A 24,230-nucleotide genomic window follows, 5' to 3' on the forward strand; every position below is an offset into this window, starting at 1 on the left:
AGTCTACCAGTGGAAAGGGGGAAAAAATGAAGGGGAAATGGAATCAGCCAAACTAAAGGGCAGGATTCTTTTAGTTCTCAGCAGGAAACACATGTTTATCTGGAGAAGATTTTGGTTGGACAGGTTGTTTGTATAAGAATCTTTTTTGTGAGGAAGGAAGACCAACCTGAGCTTGGAGGCTGGGGGTGGGGGTGGAGAAAACAATCTCTAAACTTTGAGTGAATGAGGAAAAAATACAGTTTTCAGATAGGGAAACTACTTTCATAGGGATGATATGCTAATGCTATTCGCTTACTTTTAGCCTTGCTGCATTTTCATTTTATAAGATATGATTAAATGGTAACTTTAGCATTAGTTGCTATAAAAGCAGAAATAGTAACCTTTAAAAACATGGGGAAAACTTATGTCCACACAAAAACCTGCACATAACATCTTTATTCATAATTGCCAAAATTTGGGGGCAACCAAGTTATCCCTCAGTAGGTGAAACGATAAAGTGTGGTCCATCCACACAATGAAATATGGTTCAGTGCTGAACAGAAATGCATGATCAGTCCATGAAAAGACACAGAGGAACTTTAAATGCTTACTAGTAAGTGGAAGAAGCCAGTCTGAGACGGTTACATACTGCGTGGTTCTAACTCTATGACGTTCTGTAAAAGGCGAACCATGGAGAATCAGAACGATCAGCGGTTACCAGACTCAGGGGGAGAGAAGCAGATGAATAGGCAGAGCACAAAAGATTTTTAGGGCAGTGAAAATACTCGGTATGATATTATAATGATGAATATATATCATTACACATTTGTCTAAACCCATAGAATATACAACACCAAGAGTGAACCCTGAGGCAATCTGTGGACATTGGGTGGTTATGAGGTGTTTGATGTAGGTTTATCCTTGATAACAAATGTATCTGTCTGGTGAATGATGTTGATAATAGGAGAGATTATGCGTGTGCAGGGCAGGTACAAAGGTATATGAGAAGCCTGTACAGCCTCTCAATTTTATTGTGAACTTAAAACTGGTCTAAAAAAATAGTCTTTAAAAATATATGGAAAGACGTTTTAACTGGATAGTAGTTGGGAAATAGCACAGAGTGACACCACTTATGTAAGATTGCGTATCTATACAGTGTATATATATGTAGCATGCTAACTAAAATTTTCAGTGATTATTTGTATAGTAAGATTGAAGATCAGAGAAGGCAATGGCACCCCACTCCAGTACTCTTGCCTGGAAAATCCATGGACAGAGGAGCCTGGTAGGCTGCAGTCCATGGGGTCGCCAAGAGTCGGGAACGACTGAGCGACTTCACTTTCACTTTTCACTTTCATGCATTGGAGAAGGAAATGGCAACCCACTCCAGTGTTCTTGCCTGGAGAATCCCAGGGATGGGGAAGCCTGGTGGGCTGACATCTCTGGGGTCGCACAGAGTCGGACACGACTGAAGCGACTTAGCAGCAGCAGCAAGATTGAAGATGACTTTTTAAAAGAAGATGTTCTTCTTTATTTTCTTTATTATTTGAATTTTCTATAGTGACCATATATTATCTTTGTACACAGCTACAATGAAAAAGCAAAAAGATTATGTTACCTCTGCTCTGACAAGTGAAACCACATCATGGCTTCATTATCCTCTGAAGTGCAGAAGGTTATCAAAGGGACAGGAGTCCATGAGTGGGGCATTTTCTCTCCAGTTAAATTTAGTAATGAAGGATAAAAGGAAATTGCCAGATAACTGGAAAATGCTTCCATTTTAAAGCATATAAAACCAAGATACTTTATCTAACTTAAGCTTCAAGTTGTGGATAATGTCATTTTGTTTTTTTTTTTTCTTTTGATAATGTCATTTTGAAGTATTTTCCAGATAGTCAGGATGACAATGAGAGGGATGATATGGACACGTCTCCAGGACTGCAACACAAATCTGATGGGACAGAAACATGTTTCCTCCTCATCCTGAAAGCAGATGGTTAATAATCCACTGAGCAGTGTTTACTTTTCTTTTAAAAAACTGAGGAATGAAGAAATGGCTGCTGGAAGTCCATTTATGGATGAAATCAGAGGGGAAAATAAAATATTTGTAGAATCTTGCTAACAGAGTAGAAATTCTTACCATTGTTTTGCAGCAATGAATTGTAGGATTCTTGCATTTGATCATAGGGAGCAAGAGGAAGTTTCTTTCATTAAGTTATGTGTGCAGAAAAGAGTAGGCACAATCATAAAGTTTATTATTGTAAGAATTTTCTATTTATACTTCATCTCATTCCACAAAGAATTTGAAGCTCCTTGTTAAGAAATTATATAGCAGTTAAATAAGAAACCAGGGTCAGGCTAAGTATGAATTCATTCTATGGTAGATACTATGAGTGATCCACCCATATATTTCCTCTCAGCCACAAAGGAAGGGTGGAAATGTTGGAGAATTAATGTCCCCTTTCCTTGAAGCAGCCATTAACCAATATCAGATGAGATCTAGAGGATAAATATCCCAGTTTCGTTGCCCTTTGAGTATGGTCAACCAACCCTTTGAGATCTCTGAAGGAACTCAGGTGGCAGGATGAAATGGAGAAGATTTGATGGGTTCCTGAGAGCTGTGGGTATTGGGATAGGGGGGTTGACATTGGTATCTGCTAAGCAGACTTAGTGGTGGTGGTTTAGTTGCTAAGTTGGGTTTGACTCTTGTGACCCCATGGACTGTAGCCTGCCAGGCTTCTCTGTCCATGGGATTCTCTAGGCACGAATACTGGAGTGGGTTGCCATTTCCTTCCCCAAGGAATCTTTCCCACCCAGGAGTCAAATCCGGGTCTCCTGCATTGCAGGCAGATTCTTTACTGACTGAGTTATGAGGGAATCCCACTTAGTAGAGGAGTCTGCTAGGTTCTTAATGAAAGGAACCCTGGTCCTCCAAGCCCGTTACTACTGGGCTTATTCCCAGTCTACCTCAGTCTTCCTCTGCAGAGCCTAGGGGATGCCCCATTCCTGGGACCTCAGGTCTGAACCTCAGAAAGTGAGGACCAAGGAGAGAGACTAGTCTCCTACCTAAGGCCCACCTGAAAGGTATTTTGCTGTCTGAGGACTCAGCTTTCTCTCAGATGTTGGACAATGGAAGCACCACCCTTTGGGGAAAATCTACACCCTATTCCCTTAAAATAAAATATGATTTGAATAGGACAACTACAGTAAACCTAATTTCCCTAAGGAGTTTCACATACACTGAATTATGCATATTTCATAAGTGTAACTGGATGGATGAAGGATTGATTTCGGAAGGGAACAAACTTACACAGGGAGACTAGTTAGGAAACTATTTCACAGTCCAGATGAGAAGAAGGAGACATGAGCATGGGAGGGAAAGATCCTAGAAGGTTTAGGAGGACTTGATGATCAATTTGTTGTGAGTGAAGAGGTATATGAAGACATCTCTATGTTTTGTTTTGTTTTGTTTTTTTCTGGATGACTTCAGGCAGAGTGGTGCTGCTACCCCTAGCATGGCTTCAAGAAGTTGGGGAAGAGGGTTCAGCCTACAAATGTCAAGTTTTAGGTTTGTCTTGGGTATCTCTTGAAGAGATGCTGAGAAGCTACTTAGAAACAAGTTTAGTAGTTAGAAGCCAGAACTAGAGCTGCATATTTGGGAGTCCTTAGATCCCTTTCTTTAAGTACTGAGGAGAGTACTGGCTTCTAATGGAACCTGGGTACCATTTCTGATGGCCTTATCCAGGACCTCTGTTCTGCTCCTGTTTCTGCTAACAGAGGAGGCTGTAGGGGTGGATGGGGGGTGGGGGCAGGGGGATGAGCTCAGCTTTCATAGTGCTATGAGCCATGAGTCCTACGTGAGAGAGTCAGTCTAGTACAAATTATTTTTCTCTCCTTCTGTTGCCATTGATAGTCATCTCTGTGAGTTTGCATGATGGTAGATGTTTTTGTAGGCTGGACTTCCTCAGAAGCAGCCAAGTCCCTGAGAAACATCTGTGTATAGCTTCTGTAGAAGCAGGTCTCATGATACATTGAGTCTAATCACTCTTTCTGAATTTGGAAATAACTGTGAGTCATGTGGTTCAGCTCTTTTTAAAAAACAGAAGATTCTCTTCTGCTCAGTGCCACTTAGGGGCTTTCGCCTGCCATTTTTAATACCAATACTCTTTGTCGCAGTCATTTTCACTGCTGCTGGTACAGATTCCCAGAATCTTCTCCCCATCCTGGTTCACCAAGCTCCCCTTCCCCTTCTAAACAACTGTTAATCTCTGCCCATTCGTCAAATCTTCCTTAAATAATCAAAGGACTAGGTACACATCTGTGATTCTGTCTTCACTCAACACCCACTAAATGCTCTCTCCCACTGGTGTTGTGTTCTTGTAAAGATTCATTTAAGTTATGTGTTTGCTTTATACGTGTGCTAATCGTTCTGTTATTATTGTCTCAGACAGAAGTCATCTAAGTTAAACTCTAAGCATTATTCTTTATCACACGGTTCTGCGATCACATGGTTTCTTCTTCAGTGTGTTGGATAATCCTAAGCAAAATTCTCTCACTACCTTATTGCATTACCTTTCAGGGATATATTTTGGAGACATAAACAACATAATACTCTGTGGTTCTTTCTTGACTAGTAATTGTGCTCAACACAAAAGTTTTCCTGTTTGTTTTTCCCACAGTTATTCCCTGACATGTGCACACATGATAAAACGAGTATCTCAGGAAGAAGAAAAAAGACATTTGATAGCACTGCTCAGTAGTTCAACACAGTCAACAGGCTCTGGCCTACCCACTTCCATCACTGGCTGCTTGACCTCGTTTCACCTTCCTGTTAGTTTCTGTCTCCTCACTAGAAAATTTACTGCTTTCCAGGGGGAGACCCAGTTGATTCAAGGAGATTCTGGGAGACCCATTGTTAATAATGTTAATAAAGGACAAAATGCAATATGATGTTAACCGTATGGTTCTGGGATAGAATCAAGAGTGGAGGATTCCAGGGGTGGTTCTGGTACTAAGTAGCTAGATGAGCCTTGGGAATGTTGTTGAACTTCGTTAGGAAATGGTTTCCTATGTATTGATTCTTCTTCGAGGCAGTTGGATGACTGGATTAAAAATCCTTTCTAGTCTTTGAAGGCTGAAGTAAGAGTTTTAACAACAGTTATAATTGGTAACAGTTGCCTCCTGCCAGGTATTTTTCTAATTATGTTACACTTATTATTTCAGCAAGTCCCCAAAATGGCCCTTTGAGGAGGGTTCTCTAGCCTTCATGCTCTACAAATGAGGAAACTGAGGCATAGACTGAACAATGCGCTCAGGGTCTCCCAGTTTATGAGGGGGAGATGCAGGATTCACAGCTGCACTCCAGATTCCAGGCCCTCACCTGCCTCACCCACCTGCAGGGCTTTCCACCTGTGGTCACGTATAAAGGCCTCAAGACCTCCTCTGCACAGCCCCTTGAAGACCAGTTACAGACTCTAGTAAACCAAGTACCGGTGCTGCTGAGCAAATTCAACTTCAATTGCATTCTACACGAAATCATAAGTATTTCCTTTAAGTATTCTGTATCGGTAATTCTAAAAATTACAAAATGCCATAGGTTTTTTATCTCTGATTTTAACTTGGAAATTGGTAACTATGATTTCTGCTTTTGACTCACATCAGAATGTTTCCAAAGTACTTTCAAACATGGATTTCTATGTCTGGTATGCATGCCTGCGTGCATGCATGCTAAGTCACTTCAGTCATGCCGACTGTATGTGACTCTATGGACTGTAGCCCACCAGGCTTCTCTTTCCGTGGGATTCTCCAGGCAAGAATACTAGAGTGGGTTGCCATGCCCTCCTCCAGAGGATCTTCCCAATCCAGGGATCGAACCTGCATCTCTTACGTCTATCTGCACCGGCAGGCAGGTTCTTTTCCACTGGTGCCACCTGGGAAGCCCGTGTCTGGTATGTGAAACTTTAAATTCAGATAGGGAGAGCAGAAGACTAAAAAAGATGGAATAGTTACCATTTTTGAGATAAAATTAAGACAGTTTGATGGAAACTTCTGAAAGTCATCTGTCCCCTACAAATCCTCCCGCCAGCAACGTAAGTTTCATACCAATAAAATTTTCTACGAGAATAACTTACCCTGTGGTGGCTCCTGGTCACTTATGCCTTTTCAGGTTCTGAAAAAGAATGGGATGACAGTCATATTTTATGAAATCCAATTTTATTTCAAAATAGTTAATCATCATTACATTTAACATAATTAGCCTCCACCCTGTGGTTGGGAGGGCTTGTGAAAACCAACTCCTGGAAAGACAGATCAAGGGCTCCAGACCTGCTCACTTCCAGAGATGGCAATGTGAGTTTCCATGCTGGGGCATGGAGCCAGCTTCCTATTTATTTAGAGGCATTGAGCACCTCAGGAGCTAAATAGAAGTTGTGATGCAAGTTTTGGCTGCAAAGCATGTTAGTGTTGCTTGACGTGCTCAACTAACAGATGATCTGAAAGATTTCTCAAAGCCCAGGGTGGTTTCGAGTACAACAGGATTAAATCGTCTTTTTAAGCCCTTCTCAGTCCTAAATCAACAGGAGGCCATGCAGACAATGAGGAAGCTCTCCCTGTACTCTCAAGTGGGGGTTCAGTCTGTACTCAGAGCAACAGAGTGCAGTTCCAGAGTTCATTCTTCTGCTCAGGGCAGCCAGCAAGACAGTGGTGACACGGAAAGCCATATGAAGCCATGGCAGCCCGTTTTCTTACATGACTTAAATTTCTTGTGGATTCCGGAGATGTGCGTAAATGTGTATGTTTGCTTTTTAAATAAAAAGAGGCACATGTGCAAACAGTACAGAGGCAGGAAGAGTGAAGTTTGGTTATAAATGACCATGTATGAGGTCTGGTGAGGCCCCTGGGATAGGAGGTAAAAGAGACACAGCCCCTAGTTTCCTGGGGTAAGGGAAAAGATAGAGGGGTGCTCCCGGGTTGCTATGGAAACAGGGTGAGGAGAAGTATTTCACCCCGATTCAGGGTTTGGGGGCAGCCACTTAGGCTCTGAGACACACAGGAAAGTCTATGTTAACTCATTTGGGAAAAAACAAAAACAAGAACCGAGGAAAGAACGTTCAAGGAAGGGTGACAGGCAGGAGTGAATGCATCGGGGGATGACCGACTTGGTGAACAACTGCATGCAGTTTCTTCCTCCGTCCTGGCTGTAAGATCACCTACAAGATTCATAGGTCAGATTACTGCAATGGCAATAGCTGTTGAGGGGGGACAAAGGATTCAATTTATGAAATGTTAAAACTGCAAATGAGCTGACCTTTTAACCAATCTTTATAGTATTAAGGGATTATATAAGTAAATTATTGGTAATTAGACTCCCCAGGGAGAATTTAATTTGCATCTAGATGTGATATGTGTTCAGTAATTCAGTACAAGTTTTACTTTGGCCAGTGCTGAGCTGGGTCTTAGGTTGGTGATAATGTAGATCAGATATAGGGTGTTATCATCTAGGCTAAATTTCATCATCTGTCAGCAAAGCGACATTAAAATCTGCTTATTTTGTGGTTACTAGATGGCTTCTAGAATTATGGTGAAAGAGAGCAGTAGAGTGATTTCTGTTCTTATGTGACCCTTATCGAAAGTTGTAAGACCATCTCAGGAATATTGATTATATAATACTTTCCCCATAATACTGAGGACTTGGGGTATATTTTCGTCTTCTTTGGATAGATGGGAAACCTGAGGCTAAAAGTAATTGGGCTGCTTACCAAAGAACTTAAACACACCACACACACACTACAAAACAAAAATTCGAGTAGGTATGATTTTAACCATACTAGAGCCTCTGCAGAGTTGGTGTCTTAGCCAAATTTATTTGGATGTTTTTTGCATTTCATTCTCTAAGATTTCTTGTATTGAACTTCAGTTTTACTGTTAAAAAGAATATAGCATACATTGATATGATGCTGTATAGATACAATTGATATATATTCCTGCTTTCTGGTATTTTTTGTAGGAAAAAATCCTAGAAATTGAATTATTACATGCAAAGAAACGAACATAACACTTGAACAAGGTGACAAAAACACCAACTTGAAAAGATATCTGAAGCATTATTTACAATAGCCTAGACATGGAAATAATCTAAGTATCTGTCAGTGATGAATGAATACAGAAGTTGAGGTAATAGACACACAATTAAATATTACTCAACTATAAAAAATGAGGAAATCTTACCATTTATGTCAACATGGATAGACCTTGAAGGCATTATGCTAAGTGAAGTCAGACAGAAAATAACAAATACCGTATGATCTAAAAAACAAACAGGAAAACAAAACAACCAATTCACAGAAAAAAGATGTCAGATTTGTGGTTACCAGAGGCAGGGTGGAGGTGGAAGAGGAATTAGAGGAAGGCGGTCAAAAGGTTTAAACTTTTGGTTGTAAGATAAATAATTACTAGGGATATGATGTGACCAGCATGATGACTACACCTCACATTTCTGTATAATAAATAGGAAAGTTGAGAATAAATCCTGAGTTCTCATCACAAGAAGAAAATATTTTTCTTTCTTTTTATTATATCTATATGCAAAGACGAACGTTAGTTGAATATATTGTGGTAATCATTTCACAGTATTTAATCAGACCATCATGCTGATATGCCATAGACATATACAGTGATGGTATGTCAGTTATTTCTCAGTAAAACTGGGGAAAAAACATTGACAGGTATTGTCAAATTGGTTATCAAAAGAAATCATTCCCGAAATAGATACATGTGTTGAATGCTACCATGTGTCTAGCTTTACACAAAACCTTTTTAATGCATTACTTCATTCAGTCCTTGGGGGGAAAAAACCTAGGAGGAAGGTAGTACCTGATTTATAGATGAGAACAGGGAAGCTTGGCAGGATAAATACATCCAGAGCATGGTGGGGCCAGGACTAGAGACAAGTTTATCCTCCTCTCAGCAGAAGCTGGAGGTACTTCTTTCCCTACCAGGTTGTAAGAATGGGCATGTTAACCATCTTTATAAGTATTTGCCAACTTAAGAGGTAAAATGCTATTTACCTCGCGATTCTTACATGGTTATCTTGGATAGGATTGGACATCTTGGCGTGTTTAATGTCTGTTTACATTTATGATTTTATGAATTGCCTATTCACTTCCTCTGCCCCTCCTTTTTACTAGATTTTTATCCTCTTTTCTAAATGATTTATACACATTATAAATGTAACACTTTGTCATGTGTTACAAATCGTTTTCTCCTCAATTTGTTTCAACTCTGTTTTGTTTATTGACAGTAGGACTTTAAATTTCATAGGTTACAAATCTGTGGATCTTTTATGGCTATAGAAGTTTGTTATCCTTATCCCATTCTAGGAATATTTTTTTCCCCCTGTGGTTTCTTTCTTTCTGTAATTTCCACCTTAACATTTATCTTAGATTATTTAGGTGTAAGAAGTGAGGTAAAGATATTTTCCAAAAGGCTACCTAGTTGTCTGAACACTACTTATTGAGTAAATCCATCTTTCCCACTGATTTGAACCATATTATCTTTCAGCCATATTGATTTCTAGTTTTGGGCTATTCTTGAAGGGGTAAAGCACTGTTTAAGTTATTGTAATTTTATAATATGTTTTAACATGTACAGCAAGTCCTCTCATTGAAAATTTTCAACAGTTTTAAAATATTTATGGTACCAAAAAAACTTTGAAAAAAATTGTTGAGTTTAAAAACATCCTTTGGGAATGTTGATTGTGATTTTGTTCAGTTTAGAGATTAGTTTAGAAAGAATTGACAGCTTTATAGTATTGGGTGTTCCAATTTAAGAACTTCATTTTTACACATCTTTTCATCTTCATCAATTGGTTTTATAGTCTTTTTTCATATAAATCTTGCACTTCTGATAAATTATTTCCTAGATAGTTTGGTTTTTGTAGCTATATGAATGGGATTTTTAAGATTATTCTAATCAGTTCTTTTGACATAATATCTTGGCTTTTAATGACTTATTACTGTCCATCATACTGTACTCAATTTTTTAATAAATTAGGCTAAATTCTCCTGAGTTTTCTAGTCATACATTAAATAACTTCAAATAATGGTATCTTTGGCACCTTTTCCTGATAGTTTGATCTTCAAATTTCATATCTAATAATTTTAGCAACTACTTTCAGAATAATATTAAATAATAGTGGTGATAATTAGTCTTATTTGTTCTTAACTGTCACTGGAATTTTAAAAAAATTACCATTTAGCTTTTGATCTGTGAAATCATGTGTTAGTCATGTTAAAGAGACACTCTTCTAGTCTTTTTAAAAGAATTTTTTATTGGATTACAAGTTAAATTTTACCAAGTGCCTTTTTAACATCTATTGAAACTGTCATACTTATTCTTTTACCTATTAATAGAATAAGATATAATAGATTTTAGAATAATATGCCCATTGTTATGCTTCTGAGAAAATTCCTACTTGGTCACAGTGAGTTTTTCTTTTAAGGTAATGCTGAGTAGTACAGAAGTTTCTGGTTATTTGAGTATAATTGCTACTGAGAAAAGTCTACCTAAAATGACTACTTCAAAATTAGAGGTAGTCCTTTAAAATCTTTATAATTCTTTCTAAAAAGTTAGACTATTGTTTTATATAACTCTTAGTGAATTTTGATCATTATGTTTACACAGAAATCTTCTACTTTTTTTCCAGGTTTTAAAATTTATTAGCAGATTATTCTTGTACGATTCCTCTAATTTCCTTTGGAGCAGTGATTTATTTAAAAGCATTATTGAAGGAATCTTTATTTTACAATCATAAGTCTCTGCATACATTGGGAACATTCTAGAATAGTAAAGTGGAAAAGATCATTTACCATCTTTAAATGGTGCAGAGTTCTCAAGTCTTCAGATTAGGAGCCACTGTCTTTAAAATGTGAGATTAGAAAAGGAACTTTGAGTGTATTCCCAGTTAATTTCTACGTATTCCAAATTAACAGAGATGGTGCTGGAAACGATGCTTTTGGGCAGGGCTCTCACTTTGTTGGGGGCAATTCCTTCACTAAGTTTTGTGGCAACACTGGCATGGAAGGAGAGTAATGAGGAGTCCTGTTTGCCAGCCAGTCGGTGAATCTAAGGTCCTAGACAGCTGGACAAGTACCATGCAACCATGCTGCTGTCACATACTGGGACCTCAGAACCCTGGGGAACCCAGGCTCTGTGCCGACTAGCCCAAGATAGTGGGCAATGGGAATCTCAGAGTGCCAGAGGTCCAACAAAGCATGATGATTTTTTGGGCTGTTTTGCATCTTAAAGAAAGAAAAAAAAAAATAATCTGGGAAGTATTTGAACTATCCAACTTTCTCATATATTAGATGCAGATAGATTCATTACACTCTTTTTTCCCCCCTTCTTTTAATATATAGCTACTCTCCAGAGAGACCGAATCTTCAAACATTTTACCAGGAAGCGCCAAAGGGCCATGCGAAGGCGAGTCCACCAGATCAACGGACACAAGTTCATGGCCACATACCTGAGGCAGCCCACCTACTGCTCTCACTGCAGGGAGTTTATCTGGTAAGAAGCTCCTTGGCTTCTCTCCTGCCATGAGCTGAGACTTCCTCTGGTTGTGTGTGATTTCAGGAGAAAACATGATTATTATGAATTGTTTTAGAATCTGATTTTTTTCCCTCTTAATCTAATATGTTGACCTAGAAACGTTAATCCCCAAACCAGCAGAAAAAATTACACAATTTACAGATTAAGTTTTACATGTTATTTCTTTTGCTAGTCATTTTGGTAAAAATGTTAATGAATCATGAATTGGTCAAAAAGCAGTAATTAGAGAGGCTAATCAATTAATAAATGGTCTGCCCCTGAAGAGGAAAGAAATATCAACAGTATTTCTCTAAGAAGGTGTAAATCACATGATGACTTACAGAATTTCTGTAATTGTTTCAGCTACACTAAGCACACAGCAGTCTTCAGTCTTATCATATGTAGCTAAAGGTAATAGCTTTCGGTGACCACATACTATAATCCCTGGCATTTAAGAATTAAGATAATTAATAGTTGAGAAATTCTAGATGATTTGGAATAATATCTTATTATATATGTCACTCAAGCTTAAGTCTAAGAGGCAAATCTATAATGTGAAGTAAATTTAAGTAGTAGTTATCTTCAGTTAGAAAGTGAAGGTGAAGTCACTCAGGCATGTCCAACTCTTTGTGACCCCATGGACTCTTCAGGCAAGAATACTGGAGTGGGTTGCCATTTCCTCCTCCAGTCTTCAATTAGAGGCAACATTAAACACATTTATTTGCAGAGAGAAAGAAGAAACACCCCTTCACTTGCACAAAACATACACACACCCTTCTCAGAAGGAAGAAAAACACTCTTGTATCTTGCTTTTGTTGCAAACTTTAGTCATTTGGAAGGTAAGTTTTGACCAACCTAGACAGCATATTGAAAAGCAGAGACATTTCTTTGTCAACAAAGGTCCGTCTAGTCAAGGCTATAGTTTTTCCAGTGGTCATGTATGGATGTGAGAGTTGGACTATAAAGAAAGCTGAGCGCAGAAGAATTGATGTTTTTGAACTGTGGTGTTGGAGAAGACTCTTGAGAGTCCCTTGGACTGCAAGGAGATCCAACCAGTCCACCCTAAAGGAAATCAGTCCTGAATATTCACTGGAAGGACTGATGCTGAAGCTGAAACTCTAGTACTTTGGCCACCTGATGTGAAGAGCTGACTCATTTGAAAAGACCCTGATGCTGGGAAAGATTGAGGGCCAGAGAAGAAGGGGATGACAGAGGATGAGATGGTTGGATGTCATCACCGACTCAATGGACATAGGTTTGGGTGAACTCCGGGAGTTGGTGATCGACAGGGAGGCCTGGCGTGCTGCGGTTCATGGGGTCGCAAAGAGTCAGACACAACTGAGTGACTGAACTAAACTGAACTTAGTCATTTTGTTTAAGGCAGAAACACTTGGTTCATTTCTGCATATTGATCAATTGCTTTGTATTATGTGGGTTTTTTGTGATTACTTTGGATTTTATACCTTTTAGCAAGTCAAAATCCAGACTTAGCTTATGTTTCTGGTCTTTTAAATCATGAACAGGGTTTAGTCTATTATCCTTTTAAAATATTACTGAAGTCGATTTGCTAGTATTTTGTTGACGATTTTTTGCATCTATGTTTATCAGTGATATTGGCCTGTAATTTTCTTTTTTTGTGATATCTTTCTCTGGTTTTGGTATTAGGTTGATGATGGACCCATACAATGAGTTTGGAAGTCTTCCTTCCTCTGCAATTTTGTTAACTCTTCTCTAAATGTTTTGTAGAATTCATTTGTGAAGCCATCTAAGCGTGAACTTTGGTTTGTTAAGAGGGTTTTTTAAGTTATTATTATTACAGATTCAATTTCAGTTCTGGTAATTGGTATGTTCTGATTTTCTATTTCTTCTTGGTTCAGACTTAGGAGATTGTACCTTTCTAAGAATTTTTCCATTTCTTCTAGGTTGTCCATTTTATTGGCATATAGTTGCATATAGTAGTCTCTTATGAGCCTTTGTATTTCTGTGATGTCAGTTGTAACTTCTTTTTCATTTCTGATTTTATTGACTTGGGCCCTCTCTTTTTATCCTTGATGAGTCTGGCTAAAGGTTTATCAATTTTGTTTATCTCTTTGAAGAACTAATTTTTCGTTTCATTGATCTTTCCTATTGTTTTTTAGTTTCTATTTCACTTGTTTCTGTTCTGATCTTTGTGATTTCTTTCCTTCTACTAACTTTGAGCTTTGTTTTTTCTTTCTCTAGTTGTTTTAGGTGTAAGGTTAGGTTGTTTATGGAGCTCTTTCTTATTTCCTGAGACAAGATTGTATCACTATAAACTTCTTTCTTAGAATTACTTTTGCCACATCCCATAGGTTTTGGATTGCCATGTTTTTGTTTTCATTTGTCTCTAGGTATCTTTTTAAAATTTCCTTTTTGATTTCTTCAGTGATCCATTGGTTGTTTGGTAGCATATTGTTTAGCCTCCACGTGTTTGTGTTTTTTGAAGTTTTTTCCTTGTAGTTGATTTCTAATCTCATAGTGTTGTGGTTGGAAAGATGCTTGATATTTCAATTTTCTAAAATTATCAAGGCTTGTTTTGTGGCCTAGCATGTGATCTAGGAGAATGCATCCTGTAGAATGTTCCATGTGCACTTGAAAATAATGTATATTCTTCTGCTTTTGGGTGATGCGTTTTATAAATATTAGTTAGATCCATCTGGTCTAATATTTTATTTAAGGCCTGTGTTTCCTTATTGATTTTCTGTCTGGATGATATGTCTATTGCTATAAGTGGTGTATTAAAGCCACCTAATATTATAGTGTTACTGTCAATTTGTCCCTTTAATGGTTGTTAATATTTGCCTTATATATTGAGGTGCCTCTATGTTGGATGCATGTATATTTACAGTTGTTACATCTTCTTCTTGGATTGATCCTTGATCATTATGTAGTGCCTTTCTCTAGCTCTTGTAAAAGTGTTAATTCTGAAGTCTATTTTGTCTGGTATAAGTATTGCTATTTGAGCTTTCTTTTGATTTCCATTCACATGGAATACCTTTTTCTATCCCCTGGCTTTCAGTCTGTGTTTCTTTAGAACTGAAGTGAGTGTCTTGTAGGTACCATAGATATGAGTCTTGTTTCTGTATTCTTTTAACCAACTTCATTTACTAAATGAAGTCAGATAGAGAAAGACAAATATCATATGATATCACTTATACATGGAATCTAAAAAATGATACAGAGGAACTTAGTTACAAAATATAAATAGACTCACAGACATAGAAAACAAACTTATGGTTATCAAAGGGGGAAGAAGGGGACAGGGATAAATTAAGGATTCATGATTAACGGACATACACACACATATATATAAAACAGAAAAACAACAAGGACCTACTGTATAATACCAGGAACTATATTCAATATCTTCTAATAATCTATAATGGAAAAGAACCTAAAAAAGAACCTATGTATAATAAATCAGGTTGCTATACACGAGCAACTAACATAACATCATATATCAACTGTACTTCAATAAGATAAATTTTAAAAAAGAAATGACCCAAACTTTGTACACATTAAAAAATTAAATAAAAAAAAGAAAGTCTTGTCTAAACCAAAGGCCCTATACTGGTTGTTGGTATGATGAAGCCTAAAGTTATAGTCTTTAACAAAAGATTCCTATTCTCATTTTTAAATGAGAAAAATCAGCATCTCTGGCAACTTTGAGCCCATTTCTCTTCTTTACATGCTCCAGTTAGCTGTAGACACACACCTCTCCCTATTGCTGTTTATTTTATGCCAACTTTTCATCTTTACATGACCTGGTTACTACAGGTGTTTAGTAGGCATTTTGGGTGAGAACTTTTGATCTCAACTAACATTCTAAATGGAAAGTTGCTTTATAATTTAACTAAATTTTTTTCTACCAAGGAACTTTAACTCCCACCTACCTCCCCACTCCCTACACACACACTTAAAATAATGGTATATGTGTTTTATATATATATATATATATATATATGATTAAGCATATAGACCCTGGCATTCATTCTCATCACCAACTAGATACGTGAACCTGGACAAGTTATATAAGCCATCAGTGTCTCTTCATCTGCAAAACAGAGATAATGATTTTATTTTATTTACATAATAAACTTCTATGTATGCTTAGAGTGCCAGGTACTGTTCTAAGTCTTTATCGACCCTTTTTATCTTCATGATGACCTTATAAAGTAAGCACTGTTATCATTATGCCTTTTATAGATTAAGAATCAATGGCTCAAAGAAGTTAACCATTTGCTCCAAAACACATCCAGGCCATCTGACTTTATGATCTGTGCTCTAGGTCATCCTATCACATGAGGATTAAGTGAGATAGTACATGTCAGCTGCTTGGCTCATTGCCTAGCACATCCTACAGGCTTAGTAAAATGTGATCTTTATTAATGAGGGTTAAAACTGTGTCGCTGTCACTCAGAGACTGTATTAGGGAGAGACAGAGATGGGAGCTATGAGCATGATGGGCATCATGTGGTTGTACTTCTCCCCTGTAGATTCTGGGGTGATGTGGGCACAGAGAAGAGGAAAGATGCCTCAGGTCAGTCAGGTCCCCTGGACTCACCTGTTTACCTCTGTATGTATATCTGCATCTGTTTACTTCACCTTCTACACATCTTTATGTGTATGTGAGAGACAATGCTCAGTTAGGCAGTAGAGTGACACTTCAGCCTGAGGCTCAGTCACACACAGAGGAGGGCTTATTTTCACTAAGGACTAGGGGGATTGCCACAGAGGTTGGTGGAATGAGAATTGGCAATACTTACCTGTTTTTATGATTTGGAGTATTCTAATTTATCAGTTTCCTTTTTGTCTTATGGTAACAAGCACTCAAAAAGGACATCATTGCTGCTGCTTCTCTGAAATTTTATTTTTTATAAAGGACTAGAGGATGAAATTTATTTTTCTTAAGTACTGTGATTATAGAAGTTGTTGCTGAAATGTTTGACTAATGGTTACTTTTTTCCCTATTGTCTTGAACCAGGGGTGTATTTGGAAAACAGGGTTATCAATGCCAAGGTAAGAAAACATTTTTGAAAGTATATTTAATCTTGTTCCTGTGTTAAGTGATTATACCATAAGAACATTATCAGAACTTGATCAAATTGACATTTATAGAATACTCCATCTAAGAGCAGCAGAATACCGATTCTTCGTCAGTTTCGTAGGAAAATTTACCAACAGAGACCACATTCTAGGCTGTAAAACCAATAATAACAAATATAAAAGAATTGAAATCCTAAAAAGTATCTTCTCATACAGCAGTGTAATTAAACTGAAAATCAATAGCAGAAAGATAATTAAAACACTTCCAAATATTTGGAGATTAAGCAATATATTCTAAATGGCTAGTGGGTCAAAGAAGACTTAAAAGGAAATTAAAAAAAGATTTTAAACCCAATGAAAATACAGTTTATCAAAGTTTGTGAGAAGCAGTGAAAGCAGTGCTGAGAGGAAAAATTATAGTATTAAGTGTATAGATTACAAAAGAAGAAAGATCTAGAATCGATAATCTAACTTTCCATCTCAGAAAGGAGAGAAACTTAAGCCTAAAATGAGTGGTAGAAAATAAATAATAAAAATAGAGTGGGAAACAGTGAAATTTAAATTAGGGAAACAATAAAGAAAATCCACTAAATCCAAAGCTAGTTCTCTGAAAATATCAATAAAGTTAATAAACCTGTAGCCAAGCTGACTGTGAAGAACACAAATGCCTCAGAATATAAATTTTTTCTATGTGAAGGATTCCCTCATATAAAAAGACCAGTTAGTTCCCTGGGCACTTTCAGTTCGGTTCTCCTGAGAATTCAATCTGATGAAAGCTAGATTTGTTTTAGACTATAGTACTATTTACTGACTTGTCATCTGTCTTTATGTATTTAATCCTGGAAAATTTCATAAGTCTTGAAAGATCTTAAAAATGATGTGTATTTTTAATATTGCTTCATTGCTCTTTAATGGAAATTGGACTGTGTCTACACTCTATCAGTGATCTAAATGAAAATGAAGAAAAAGTTATTTATAAAGTTCTAGCTATTCAAACAATTGATTGAGTCATTCTGCAGCTACTTAGTGAATGCCTACTTTGTTCAAGTCGTCATGCTGGCTGGGAATCCTGAGTACACTGGAGGCCATATGTGGAACACTTTAAATGAGGGAGGTCAGCTAAAAGTTTAGGAGATCAGAGGAGGGAGAGAGTTTCAGTCTAGAAGGGAAGTCATGGGGAGTGTGTTTCCATGGAAGAAACATTTTTATACGTTTTGTGTCCTGTTATAAATTTGATTTAGTTAAGTGATAGGAAAGGAAGATGTCCTGGGAATTGAGAAGGACGTGGACAGTGTGTGGAGGAGGGTGAAGACTTACCCAGGAAGAGCAGCTAGTCTAGTTTTTAACGGGACAAAATCATCAGAGAAGAAATGTGACAAGTGAGTCTGGAGTGGGCTTGACAGACCCTGAAACTCATCTGGAAAACTTCAGCTCTGTTCTGACTGATAGTGAGACACGATTGAGTGCTTCAGCTCATGGGGCTGAGGATACCAGCATCATACTGTGAGATGATTCCTCTGGAGGTAGGCACGGGAAGGATTAAAGCCAGGAATGATGACATTGGTTCCAGACTTGAGTATGAAGTTTGAGCATGAGCAAAGGCCTGAGTTAGGGTGAGGGTAAAGAATATAGGAAGGACGGGGCTGGGCTTCCCGTGAGCCCAGCGTCTAAATCAGGCCATGTTGGCATGTGCGGCCCTTGTTACTCCACTGAAACTGGCTAGGCTGTCAGCCTCTGATAAATGTATAACTGCTGGATTTAATTCCCTAGTGTGCACCTGTGTTGTCCACAAACGCTGCCATCATCTAATTGTTACAGCCTGCACTTGCCAAAACAATATTAACAAAGTGGATTCAAAGGTAAGACAGCAGTTTGCTGATTGTCTACACATGCTTATGTGTGCACATTGTCTCTCTCCCTCTCTCCCTCCCTCCTCCTTTTTCTCTCCCTCTCCGCCTCTGTATCTCTCTCTTTCTCTCTCTCCCTCTGCCCCTCTTTGCTGCACCCCCCACTTTCCTTCCATATTCCTTGAAGCCAACGATGGTATCAGAATTGAAATGTCTCTCCTTTTTATATTATGGGGTTGTATTTCTGCACTTGCTTAGCTTAACCTGTCCTTAAGATAATTCTATTAGTTGTCATCTGGGTAGAAGCTCTAGGGATCAGTTCTTCTAATTTGAAGAGAGATTTGGAATTGTGAGAAGTTCCCTGAGTTTGGCATTGGATGACTGGTATTTGAGTGTAGAATCCAGCCTCTGCTAGCTATCTTCTCTCTCAGCCTAAATCTTAAAATAGGATCAATACTGCAAGACACAACTGATGTGATAAATATGTTGTTAACTGTAAATTGCACTCCCTAAATAAAGTGACTGTTGGCCCCTTCCAGCCTGTCTAGGAATTTCAGGGAAGATGTTTACTTATACATAAATTCTTGAACTTCACTCTTGCCATTTTGCATCCAGCTGAGGTGGGTATAACACTCTAAATTCTGAAGGTAGAAGGAGGGTGAAATATGACCAACAGTTAGTGGTAAATTCACAGGTTCACTGAAGAGTCTGGCTCTGAATTGATGGTCCTTTACCGTGTACACCAGGATTGCTACAGAGTACACGTAGAGGCATGTGTTCTTTCTTTTGAGAAAGAGGCCAGAAAGGTTTCAAGAGGAGTAATATTACCCCACTCCTTGTTATGCTTGGCTGTTATTTCTTTAAATTTGATGTAGCCTATAGAGCATACGCCTAATCTAATTATTTGCTGAAAATAGTATGTGAGATTACACCTGATCCAAGAAGTGATTGTATGTGACATCAAAGCAGAATCTTTGCACTGAGATACCAAAATCCAAAGACAGGCAGAGGCTGGAAGGGAGGAATAAGATCCCCACTTGAATGTCACTTTGGAGTGAATTCCTTAGGTGATTCCATGTCCGCTAGGTACCACCCTCTGCCCTGTCCTCATGATATAATGAATTTGTGGAAGAACTTGTGATGATAGTAAGTGTATGTAAAGTCTATAAAAGGCTTGTTTAATCCTGAAGTTCAAAGGTTCTTGGAAATGGACATAAGTGTGAGAGGATTGGTAGGGAGAGACACACAGCTTGAATATAAAAGGTGAATTGAAAATTCAAATTTCTTTTAAGCTCCCAAGATGGAGAACAATCTTGTATACCACATGTTTCTGTCCAGTCTTGTTCACTAGAAAACGTGCTCAGTCTGCATTGTCAGGCCTGGGTAATTCATTGCTGCTGAGCAGTAATGACGTACCCATCTCAGGTGTGATAGTAACACCATGAATTTGGTGGGCTCCTGTTAATGGTTTTCGCAGAAGGTGTGGCATTTCAGCTCTCGTCCTCCTGTTTCCTTTTTACAGACTGCTGAGCAGAGGTTTGGAATCAACATCCCACACAAGTTCAGCGTCCACAACTATAAGGTGCCGACGTTCTGCGACCACTGTGGCTCCCTGCTCTGGGGCATAATGCGACAAGGACTTCAGTGTAAAAGTGAGATGCTGGGGTGTGGGGTAGCCGCTTCCTCATGAGAACACCTTGCTTCGAGCTTTCCAAATTCTGCAGTTCAGAATCTGACCTAGAACTGGTGGTTTTAGACCTTTTATAAACAAACATCTCTGTGACTCTAGATTGTCCCTTGTCAGGCATGTACAGAGAGCTGCACTTGATCCACAAATGTCCTAACTACAGCATGTTTACGCAGTTGCTAAATTAAATGTCCCATCTCGTTAGCTAGGCTGCTGGCTATCCTCTATTGAGTGCTGAGTACAGGCTAGTTGTTGTGTATTTCAATATGTATGTGAAAGAGGAAAAAATGGCATCTGGTCAGAAATGGACGATAGTAGGAGGTGAGGTGGTCAGCAGAGAAGGTTGGCTTATGAGAAAAGAACTGGCAAGAGAGGTGGTCTGATGACCTCACCAGAAATAAGCAGAAATTGAGTTACAAAGGCATTGCTGGAGCTGCCCTGTGTCTTCTCAAAGAGCTTGATAGAGATCGGAAGGTAGGTGGGATGAAGGACTCTTCAGCTTTGGCCCCATGTGGGCTTGTACTTCAATAGCTATGCCCAAGGGAGCCTGAGTTTTGGGCTTTTGCCTTAGCAAAGGGTCAGGAAATGAGGGTTGATCCCTGTCCCGTTAGGAGTTGAGAGGCTATTGGCCTGGAGTCATCTCTCACTGAGTGTTTCTGAAACAGTCTGGCTGTCGTGGGATGCACTGTCCCCTGCTGAAACACATGTGAAGTTCATGTGACTTAGACACATTCTAAGTCACCAGAGGAAGGCAGAGTTCATGTCAATAAAACTGGGTAACTTCCACTGGCTGGACTTACCAAACCTGCTTCTATTACCAACAAGGGGCTAGTCCCTTGTTTTTAAGAAAGGCCAATTCTTTTGTTTCTCCAGAGCCCCATTTGATTATTCTTTTTCCATGTGTGCTTTGTGTGTGTGGGCTTCCCTGGTGGCTTAGAAGGTAGAGAATCCACCTGCAATGCAGGAGACCTGGGTTCCATCCCGGGGTGGGGACGATCCCCTGGAGGAGAGCATGGCAACCCACTCCAGTATTCTTGGCTGGTGAATCCCCATGGACAGAGGAGCCTGATGGGCTACAGTCCATGGGAGTCACAAGGATTCTTTTTTCATAGATATGTGAAATAAATTCTTTTTCAACCAAAACAGCAGACAGTGCCCGTGTGGCTTTGTTTTAGGCACTGCTTAATCATTAGCTGGGTGGTGTCCCTTTTTAGGGTGAAAGTCACTTTCTGCTCTTGTATGCTCTGTACAGAGCCATGGGTGGGGCTCATCTGCATGGTTCTTGTCCCTGGTGGTGCTAAGGATAGCACACCTACAGAATTCTTATAATTGTTGCTGTTATTGTCACGTGGTGCTTTAGAAAGGCCACTACTGGCTTGTATGTCTCCGTACCAGCCTTCCTGAGAGAGGAGGATGTCCTATGAAGCTAATAAAGCTTAAGCCTCAGAGTCCCTCCCTTGCAAGGCACCTTCCAAGCTCTCTACTTGATGGAGTGTTCTTTTCCTTTTTTAAAATGATTGTGTTATTTATTTTTGACTGTGCTGGGTCTTCGTTGCTATACATGGGCTTTTCTCTAGTCGCAGCAAGCAGGACTACCCTGCAGATGTGGTCCCCGGGCTTCTCATTGCGGTGGCTTCTCTTGTTGGGGAGAACGGGCTCTAGGGTGTGTGGGCTTCAGGAGCTGTGGCTCCCGGGCTCTAGAGCACAGACTCAATAGTTGTGGCACACCAGCTTGGTTGCCCCACAGCATGTGGGAGCTTCCTGGACCAAGGATCGAACCAGTGTCTCCTACATTGGCAGGCGGATTCCCAACTACTGAGCCACCAGGGAAGCCCCAGAGTGTTCTTTTTCTCAAAGAAGAGAACCCTAAATTGCATAAATTTAGCCCCCACAAAATCTGGATCTGTGCATCCTTCCAAAGATGGGCTGACACACCCCAAACATGTATTATGCTGTTTCATTTCTGCCTCCCCTCTGCAGAACCAGGTCAAGAAACCATATCAGAACTTTGTGCTGATTAAACCTCAGGTCTTTCATCATCCCAAGTCAGCTTCCTGTGCGCCAGGAGCTTAGCTTGCTTCACTCTGCTCTTCCAACTGCCACTTACTTTGACCTTTAAATCAATTGCTTTTTGTCACCCGTGAAGCCACAGGCTGAAAGCCCTGAGAAAGGCAGCCACACAGGATGCTGCGTTCTGTGCTGTGGGGGCCACCCAAAGACAGTGCTCAGAAGGAAGGCTGTACTTAGAGGTTTTCTCTCAGACTCACGTTTCACTGTTTGAACAGCCATCTATACATGGCTTTGTGATTACTACCTTTTTTGAGAGGCACAAGAAAGAGTATAAAGTCACTTGGCATGTTTCCTTGTTACTTAGTTGACTGAGCTGTCACACTGATGAACATTTTAATCTGTGTTGAATCATGCTGGGAAACCGGTGATGATTGTTAAAATGTAGCATAGTTGAATGTCTTTCATCAAGTCGCAGTGGGAAAAAAAAAAGGTATTTGAAATTTATTCTTCAGTGTGCTAGGCTTTCGGCTTCTGCACAAAACAGAAATAGAGAAAGTCAGGGATTTACTTACACTCTGCTGCTGCTAAGTCGCTTCAGTCGTGTCCGACTCTGTGTGACCCCTTAGATGGCAGCCCACCAGGCTCCCCTGTCAGGGATCATTATTTGAGTCCGTTGAATTTTAAGAGCAGATGGCATTGTTCAGCCTGTGCTGTTGCCCAGCCACAGCCTCTCAGGTCATCACGGTTCTGTTTTACATCTCATGTTGACGTGGCTCTTTTCTGAACATGGATTCCTTTCTCCTCTTCCCTCCAGTATGTAAAATGAATGTACACATTCGATGTCAGGCGAACGTGGCCCCAAACTGCGGGGTAAACGCGGTGGAGCTGGCCAAGACTCTGGCAGGAATGGGCCTCCAACCCGGAAATATTTCTCCAACCTCGGTGAGCCTTTACTGTTTTCCCATATTATAATCTGGACATTGTTCCCAGATGTGGTGAGTCCTCGTGTTGTGTGTGGCGTGATCCAAGTCCTAGTCTCAGCAAATACGGTAAACAGATTTATTGCATTTTTAAAGAGCATTTTCTTCTACAAATAAGGTTCTATATACAGTTATGTAACAACAAATAGTGAGTGTGCAGACATTCCAATAAGCAGAAAAAGGATTTTTTTTTTTTTTTTTTGGTAAATCAGCTTCCTGTCATTGTGGTCTGGTGAAAAGCCTGGAATCCAGGGGCCTGGGTTCTGCTCTTGGTGGGGTCCCCAGCTGTACAGCTGGTCAGTAACTTGTGGGCCTCTGCTTCCTCCTCTCTGAAAGCGTTGAACTTGAAGAGCTGACACTCTCCACAGCCCTGGAACCCAGAGTGTGAAGTTTTTGTATGGATCGTGAACTTATCTCTGGTCCAGCCACAGACAGGAGTTCCTTCCTCTCGGCTCTCGGGGGTGGGTGGAGCGGGTCTGTTGCTGTGTGCATTTTGTCTTGCCCCCTCCCTGAGTGACCCATAGCCTCCCCTGGTCTGTTAGAGCTTCAGCCGCATCCTAATCCTGCCTTGCTAGCTGGGGTCTGCCGAGAACTGAGGAATGATCCGTGGCTATGGCTGTGGCTTCTCAAATGTGTAGCTTGATGTCTGGTTCAGGAAAATTCTAGACTGAACTGGCAAATATCTTTGGATACTTAGGAAGGGAAGTGCAATCACTGTGAGGTGCTTGGTTGTCCAAAAAATGTCATCACTAACCACCTCTACCAGGTGGAGGGCCCCACCTGGTAGATTTGGGCCTTGGACTGACATTGTATTTCTTGATTTGAGGAAAAGTACAGTGAATGTGGCTCAGTCGTGTCCAACTCTTTGCAGCCCCCTGGACTCTAGCACACCAGGCACCTCTGTCCATGGGATCTCCCAGGCAAGAATACTGGAGTGGGTTGCCATTCCTTTCTCTGGGGAATCTTCCTGACCCAGGGATTGTCTCCTGCGTTGGGAGGTAGATTCTTTACCATCTGAGCTACCAAGGAAGCCCAGGTGGTGCTAGTGGTAAAGAACCCACCTCCTAACACAGTTGT

General features: G+C 39.7%; 1 protein-coding gene across 2 annotated transcripts in view; it reads left to right on the plus strand.

The window, feature by feature from the left end:
* PRKCH (protein kinase C eta) overlaps positions 1 to 24,230 on the plus strand; it is a 232,329-nt gene that overhangs the window by 111,303 nt on the left and 96,796 nt on the right. For both annotated transcript variants that reach the window (XM_061429067.1, XM_061429068.1), the window contains exons 3-7: positions 11,394 to 11,544; positions 16,568 to 16,602; positions 18,400 to 18,488; positions 19,999 to 20,128; positions 22,988 to 23,115. In XM_061429067.1, the coding sequence (XP_061285051.1) occupies positions 11,394 to 11,544; positions 16,568 to 16,602; positions 18,400 to 18,488; positions 19,999 to 20,128; positions 22,988 to 23,115 (533 nt within the window). The remainder of the gene's footprint in view (positions 1 to 11,393; positions 11,545 to 16,567; positions 16,603 to 18,399; positions 18,489 to 19,998; positions 20,129 to 22,987; positions 23,116 to 24,230) is intronic.

This window comes from Bos javanicus, chromosome 10 (assembly GCF_032452875.1).
Source record: "Bos javanicus breed banteng chromosome 10, ARS-OSU_banteng_1.0, whole genome shotgun sequence".
Taxonomy (NCBI): domain Eukaryota; kingdom Metazoa; phylum Chordata; class Mammalia; order Artiodactyla; family Bovidae; genus Bos; species Bos javanicus.